Consider the following 7,817-nt stretch of genomic DNA (forward strand, 5'->3'; position numbering starts at 1 on the left):
GATTTGAATCCAGGTCTTGCCCTTAGGAACTTAAAATAAAATTGGGAAGAAGACATACACATATCACATAAAAATTGTGATAAAAGAAATGCAAAGGAGAGGTCTAAAGTGTTTAGTAAAATTTTGAGATGGAAGAAATCATTGGGGGAGGGATTCGGTGTGGCATAAGTTCAGGGACAAAGGGTAAGGAAATCCAATCATAGATTGATGGTATGGCCAAGGATATGATAGAACAAGGTCATAGAACTGGAAGATTGATAGTATTATATATAAGATAAGGCTAGAACGGTAGATTGGGGTCAGATATTGAATCCCAGTGTTAAGAATTAAAGGGGATGGCTAGGTGGCTTAGTGGATAAAGCACAGGCCTTGGAGTCAGGAGTACCTGGGTTCAAATCCGGTCTCAGACACTTAATAATTACCTAGCTGTGTGGCCTTGGGCAAGCCACTTAACCTAACCCCATTTGCTTTGTAAAAACCTAAAAAAAAAAAAAGAATTATAATTTATCATGTAGAGAAATGAATCAGTAATCACCCTAAGAGTTTTAAGCTTTAAATTTATATTAAATATATTTATTATATAAACATATTAAATGCCTGCTATGTGCAAAACACTATCCTGGTATCATCACATATGCAAAGGATAGTTTCTAATCAATACATTTAAAAAAAATAGGTGCCATCAACTTCCTTTTTTTTGTATTTTATTTTTGCAAGGCAATGAGGTTAAGTGACTTGCTCAGGATCACACAACTAGGTAAATATTAAGTGTCTGAGATCAAATTTGAACTCAGGTCCTCCTCCTGATTCCAGGTCTCGTGCTCTATCCACTGCATCACCTTGCTGCTCCTGTCCTTCTATTTCTGTGTAAAAGTGCAGGAAGGTGTCTTCTCATTTTTTAAGACTATTATTATTTTCAAAACTTATGACTATTATTTTAGTCTTAATAAAATTTCTGCATATTTATTGAGGGACTGCTTCCTTGAAAGTGAATATATATGAGGGAAAGAAGAAAAGTTCATCTTACTGAAAACAAAATGTATTGATAAGAACCACAATAACATTTTTATAGCCCTTCCTGATTTTCTTGACTGCCATATCACTCGGTTGTCTTCAGAAACTAGTTCATTTAAAACAGGCTGGGAATGTTCAGCTTCCGGAATGTGAAATAATTTGGTCTGGCATTGCCCTGGCAGTAAATTCAGTAAATTTAGGAGCTTTTTAGGGATAAATTAATTCAGCGTTTGACCAGATATAGCAGGCCAATGATGTTACAAATATCCAAATGACCCTTGGCAGAAAAAAGGTTCCCCACCCATCACTTAAGAACCTTCATTGGATTATAGATTTAAGAGCAGGGCATCCAAACACTGAAAACAGATTGAAGGTAATTTAATTACATTTTCCCCTTCACCCTATCTCATCTTATAATGGGACATTCTGGAATCCACTAGACAGGCTGATGCCTAATATTTCAGACCTTTTTTAACAACAATCTGGTACCATAATTGGATGTGTTTAGGTTTATAGAGTAGACTTTTAAGAGTTTCCAGTCTTGCTGTTTGCAGACATAAATACTCATGATTAGAGACTTAGAGCATATAACTTGTCGATTAGTATGTCAGAGTTTGAAATTTTATTCAGTACTCCATAGCCATACTTTTTAGGTTTGTAAAAGGGAAGTTAGTTCATTCTCATCTTTATTTATGGATCAAGTTTGGTCATTAAAATTTTATAGCATTCATTTTCATTTGTTTTGTTCTTTCTCTATACTTCCTTGTGATCATTATTAGCATTGTTTTCCTGGTTCTGTTTATTTCTCTATCACATAAATTTTGCCATGCCTCTCTGTATTTATGGTATTCATGATTAACTTCCATTAGAATCATGCCACAATTTAAAAAAAGTTTATTACCTCTCTATTAATTAGAGTGTTCTGCCACCAGATGGCAATGGTACCTCAGCAGTGGCTGGATAGTCATTAAACTGCAAGGCTTTTGCCTTTCATGTATCTTACTTAGAGGTGAAACTAGTCTTTTTCTCCTATTTTGAAAAAAAAATAGAATTTTTTAAATTAAAACAGTTCAGTTCAAATGACCAAGCTGGGTTAAAGATACTTAGCTCATTCTTTCTTTGAAAGAAAATAGTCTAAAATTAAGAAAACTTTCTATCTTAACACCCAAATCTCATTCTAAGACTTAATTTGAATGATTGTAAACATTTGCTAAATTAATTTCTTGGAAGTTAGCAGACTGTTTCCAAACTATGAGGTTAGTTAGCAAAAGGAAATGTAAAAATAGTTAAGAAAGGCACCCAGTTCTGAGACTAGGTAGGTGACTTACTAGAGCCCATGTGTGTCACAGCTATTGGTTTTCTTTTTTAATGAGTGTTCTGACCATCTTAGCCCTTGCTTAGCCAGAAGTTTTCCTGGCACTGTTTAGAATCAAAGAATTTTAAAACTAAAGTTGAAAGAAAACTTTAGATATTATTTTATCTAAAACTTCTCATTTTACAGCTGAGATCTCTGTCTTATGTTCCTGGTTTCTTTCTTAAGTAGTATAAAGACGTTTTTGGGGCAGGAAAGAGCTCTTCCATATCTGTTTCATCTTCACCACAAGAATTAGTTATAAAATATTTTGTGATTTTTAGAAGGTAATTTTTTTCTTGCTGTTATCTGGCGACTCTTGTACAACCCAAGAATGTCTTTTTCTTAGAGGAGGGAAAAGGAAGAAGTTAGGTTAGAAATGTGAATTGAAATATAAAAGAAGGTAAGTACTTACTGGTATCTGCACATAGATTGAAAATATTTGCTAGCTCTTTTCTGGAGAATTTTAGCTTGTGGAAGCAAGGCAAGATACTTCACATTAGCATTGCTGAATATTATAGCATTGCCTTATGTGAATATATTTCACAGTTAAATCCAGTTGAATGGCTTCATGATTCAAACTAATGGAAATTGACTCTTCCTGTTTAGAATTGAATTTTACCAATAATTAGCTTAGTGTCTGCCAGTGTCTCCTGTTTGTCTACATGTTGACTACAACTAGATAATGATTAGCAATTTTTTAAAAATTTGTTAGATATGAACATACCAAGCCATTGATACGAGAAGAAGTGACTGCTGCCAATCTAGCTGCAAAACCTGACCCGCCAGCCTCATCAAGCCTCCCAACACTGGTTGAACCACTTGCTGAAGCCAGTACTGGTGAAGCTGAATCAGAAAATTCAAATTTTGCAGCTGCAGGAGCAGGTGGGGAAGACTGGGTAAATGCCATTGAGTTTGTTCCTGGGCAGCCCTACTGTGGACGTAGTAAGTATTTCAGATAAAATTAAAGCTTTTGGATGCTTAATAGTATGTCAGCTATAGGAGTTGTGACATCCCTCCTACAGTCTAGTATCTGTTCTAGTTTACAGACTAGATAGACTATATTTGGGCCTAATCAAGTTTTTAGAGATTTGGTTCAAAGCAGTGTGAAAATGATAAAAGGAAATCAAATCAATGATGAAGTTAATATGTTCAAGAATTAGAAATTTATACTGTCTTCCCTGCTGAGAAAACAGCATTAGAAGTCTATTTTTCATTAATTTCTGAGGTTAGAAAATGTTTTTTTTTAACAGAATATTATGAATTTTAAAATAAAAGTTATTTTATATTCCCATTCACTAGCCAGGAAGATGTTTGCATTTTTTAAAAATGATGCATTATTTTATTACCAAGGCCCAGAATGCATAAAATTCAAATATGAATTCAAATTCTCTTAACCATTTCTTGAATGTTTCCCAGCAGCCCCTTCCTGCACTGAAGCACCCCTGCAGGGCATGGTGATCGAGGAAGAATTACAAAAGCAACAAACCAATGTGGAAATGAAGAAGCAGCTTTGCCCCTACGCCGCTGTAGGAGAATGCCGTTATGGGGAGAATTGTGTTTATCTTCATGGGGATGCCTGTGACATGTGTGGTTTGCAGGTCCTGCACCCAGTGGATGCTGCCCAAAGATCACAGCATATAAAAGTAAGTCAACAAGGAGACTTAATACATTAGTTGGAGCCCTCACTTTTTAATCTGCTTCACAGCATAATCGTTTCTTTTTCATTTTGTGAACCCGTAACAGTTTAATCTTTTAAATAAAGTTAGAGATATTTCATTGGTCCTACCTTCAGTTTTGTTGTTAGACTCTTGTTCTGAGAGTTGTTGTCTTTCCTGTTTGTGAAATACGGAGAACAAAGGGTACAGAGGAAGAATGGGGAAATTGGGTAGGTTCCAACTTCTCTGGAATCAAGTCTTCATGATATAAATACAGATTTTTTGTCCATTCTCATAATATCAGTTTTACCTTTGTTCAAATGTGAAAAATAAAAACACATTTTTAAATACAAGCATATGTGGTTTGGGCATTATTCTCACTATCCCCTCCCATTGGTGTGTATACTCAAATATTAATTAGTGTTGGTTGTCTGTATAGGGAATATCTACCCCCAGTAAGATCATAGACTCCTCCAGGCTAAGGACTACATCTCTACATATTTTATACTTCCCTTAGTTCATATACATCCCCTAGCAGGATGGCTCATGCATAGTAGTCGAATGAATTGCTAGGTTTTTCTCCCTTATCCTCTCTTCTAGTCTTGCATTGAGGCTCATGAGAAGGACATGGAACTCTCATTTGCTGTCCAGCGCAGTAAGGACATGGTGTGTGGGATCTGCATGGAGGTAGTCTATGAGAAAGCCAACCCTAGTGAGCGCCGCTTTGGGATTCTCTCCAACTGCAACCACACCTACTGTCTAAAGTGCATCCGCAAATGGAGAAGTGCTAAGCAGTTTGAGAGCAAGATCATAAAGTGAGGTTCTTTTCTACTCTCCTCCAGGCGGGCGGTCGTAGCGCATGCATCTTGTGCCAACTTAAAACAGAGTGGGCAAGACCACGTTTAAATAAAATGTATTGTAAAACTATTAATATTCTGATGGAAATTTTTTTCCTTGCATTCCAACTAATATCTTTGTTGGCAAGATGCATTCTCATTTGGCTATGGGAGCTTTATGTAACATTCAGTGGGGCATCTATAGATTGAGTAGATTTTATGTAACTGATAGTCAGTTCAGGCAAAGTGAATCCAATAGTTCTGATCCTTGTGTCCTCTTAACATTTCCCTCTAATGGTCCTATCACCAAATAACTAATAATCTATTGCAGTTTAGAAGCTTTTTTCATTGAAGCCCATAGAGTAAAAATACAAGAAATAAATTCACTTAAATGAAAGACAAAGGAATCTGTTTGAAATGTCATTTTTCCTATTACTTTGAATTGCACTGTCTAGCCACAGAATAGAATTCCTAAAACTACATCTTGTCTGAAACAAAATGGTCCAGAAGAGTTACCCATGTGTCTTCCAGTGATCCTTTAAATCTTCACCTGGTATATAACCTGTATCAGTTTGCTTGCTGTCTGGGAGAGGGAAGGAATGGAGAGAGAAAACAATTTGGAACTCAAAATCTTACAAAAGTGGATATTGAAGACTATATATATAATTGGAAACAATAAATATGCTGTTATGTATTAAAAAAAAAATCTTCATGTGGCCCACAGGCTGTCTCCTAGGAGAAAGGGTCCATAATAAAGAATTTTACATTTACATTGTAATCTGTTCTTGTGTCCTAGGTCCTGCCCAGAATGCCGCATCACATCAAACTTTGTCATTCCAAGTGAATACTGGGTGGAAGAAAAAGAAGAGAAGCAGAAACTCATTCAGAAGTATAAGGAAGCAATGAGGTTAGGAGGCCTTTTCATATCCTCACCCTCACACTATTTCACTATCCCTCCTAAGCCATCCTCTAAACCTTTTACATTGCTGGTCTTATTTCTGTCTATCAGACTCTGTTATAGAACTCAGAGTCCATGGCAAAGGAAATTTCTTCTAATAGTACTGGTTTACTAAACTGTGCTTTAGGATTGCAGGTTGAGAAGTTGTTTTATTTTTCTGAAACTGCATTTATTTTTAATAGGTATGTGTAGGAAGTGATGTAAGAGAGCTTAGACTGTTGATTTTTAAGGTCCCTTTCAGTTCTGACATCCTCTGATATAAAAAGAGTTTTTCTTCCCTGTATTTAAGGAGCTAAAATCACTAATATAGTTTTGAAAAAGCTTATTTCTAGCATTTTTTCCCCATATACTGTACACATTTACATCATAGAAGGAATGGGATAGTGAAGTTATACAGAGAATCACATTCTGTCCCATCAGCCACAATAAATTAGATAATAATTATTAATTAAATGATGATTAATACATTAGATTGTAGATTTAAGGATTGTGTTTGATTTTTTTTTGAGACAAGATGTACAATTTTTTTCCCCCAGCAACAAACCATGCAGGTATTTCGATGAAGGACGTGGGAGCTGCCCATTTGGAGGAAACTGTTTTTACAAGCATGCGTACCCTGATGGCCGTAGAGAGGAGCCTCAGAGACAAAAAGTGGGAACATCAAACCGATACCGGGTAAATCATCTTTTTTTTAAGAGGGAAAATGTCAATATTTATTATCAGAAGCTTTTATATTGGAACCAGGGACGTATAGAGAAAGATTTCTATTATGTGGGAATATAGATAAGGCATATCTGCCCTATTAGAAAAAGGAAGGGACGTGGAAAGGAATATAGTATTTTTTTCCCCCTAGCTTTCTAAGTAACAAGAAGTTAGAGGGGAGTAATTATTATGGAAGCCCCATATGAGAAGTTTGCTTCCACGTGCCCATTGGCATGCTGGGAACTTTGCTTTACAAATAGATTAGAAGACATTGATCAGCAGTGCCATCCCTACCATGTCCACCATATCTCTTACAGGCCCAAAGAAGGAACCGCTTCTGGGAGCTTATTGAGGAGAGGGAGAGCAGCAACCCCTTTGATAATGATGAAGATGAGGTTGTAACCTTTGAGCTGGGCGAGATGTTGCTTATGCTTTTGGCAGCAGGTGGGGACGACGACCTGACGGACTCTGAAGACGAGTGGGACTTGTTTCATGATGAGCTGGAAGATTATTACGACTTGGATCTATAGCACCTTTCATTGGAGTTTGGACTTGTCTGCTCAGCCTCAGACAGTAGCTATTTCCTGTGGTGTTGTGGCAGTGCCTGTGTTTCTCTCCTAGGCAGGCCTATCAATTCCAGGTGCTGTTGTAATAATTTTTACCCCCCAGGGTCTGTCTCCCTTTCCTTCCCAACTCCCTGCCTTCTTCCCCCAGGAGTGTGTTGTTTTCTCTGTTAAAAAAATAACAAGAAATAAATCTTAAAGTTAGTTTTTGTAAAATGAATTTAACTGTCAGACAGTTAGCTTAGGGTTTGTTGCATCATCTCTGTTTTCAACGGGATTCACACAGTTCCAGGTTAGTGTTTACAGAACTTCCACACTCATTTTGAAGAGCCCAGATACAAACATGAGCAATGGCCATTCTGGGGGATAAGGGGATGGGTGGATGGGGCAGGAGTAGAGGCGGTGGGATAGGGGAAGGAATCTAAATTGGCCAAGTAGTCTTTTGTCACTCCCTGACTTAAGAGTGGTTACTTCAGATTTCTGGTCAGATCTCTACATTTGGCTGTTTTCAGCTCTGTTCCCCATCCTGTAATTCCACCACATGCACTTGTTCAATTGTGGTTTTGGTCTCTTGTTTACTTGCACATAACTTACTACTTACTGGGTAACCAGAACCAGGTGCGAATGTGTTCAGGTTTTAGTGTTTTTAGCATGAAAGGAAAACTGTTTGTATGTGTAAGGAGAGAAGTTTATTATCGAATAAATTGCAAAATTGGCTCTCAAGGGCTGGGAGAC

The 7,817-nt window shown here is 37.0% G+C and overlaps 1 protein-coding gene across 3 annotated transcripts in view; it reads left to right on the forward strand.

The window, feature by feature from the left end:
• The window catches only part of MKRN1 (makorin ring finger protein 1), a 40,334-nt gene extending 33,048 nt beyond the window's left edge, over positions 1–7,286 (forward strand). The window contains exons 3-8 of one of the 3 annotated variants that reach the window (XM_074193553.1): positions 3,081–3,310; positions 3,788–4,011; positions 4,624–4,838; positions 5,656–5,766; positions 6,354–6,492; positions 6,837–7,286. In XM_074193553.1, the coding sequence (XP_074049654.1) occupies positions 3,081–3,310; positions 3,788–4,011; positions 4,624–4,838; positions 5,656–5,766; positions 6,354–6,492; positions 6,837–7,049 (1,132 nt within the window). In that variant the 3' untranslated portion in view covers positions 7,050–7,286. Of the gene's footprint in view, positions 1–3,080; positions 3,311–3,784; positions 4,012–4,623; positions 4,839–5,655; positions 5,767–6,353; positions 6,493–6,836 lie in introns of all 3 variants that reach the window. The other 2 variants (XM_074193554.1, XM_074193552.1) reach the window with 2 other exon arrangements.
• The last annotated feature ends 531 nt before the right edge of the window (positions 7,287–7,817 follow it).

Source organism: Macrotis lagotis, chromosome 7 (assembly GCF_037893015.1).
Source record: "Macrotis lagotis isolate mMagLag1 chromosome 7, bilby.v1.9.chrom.fasta, whole genome shotgun sequence".
Taxonomy (NCBI): domain Eukaryota; kingdom Metazoa; phylum Chordata; class Mammalia; order Peramelemorphia; family Peramelidae; genus Macrotis; species Macrotis lagotis.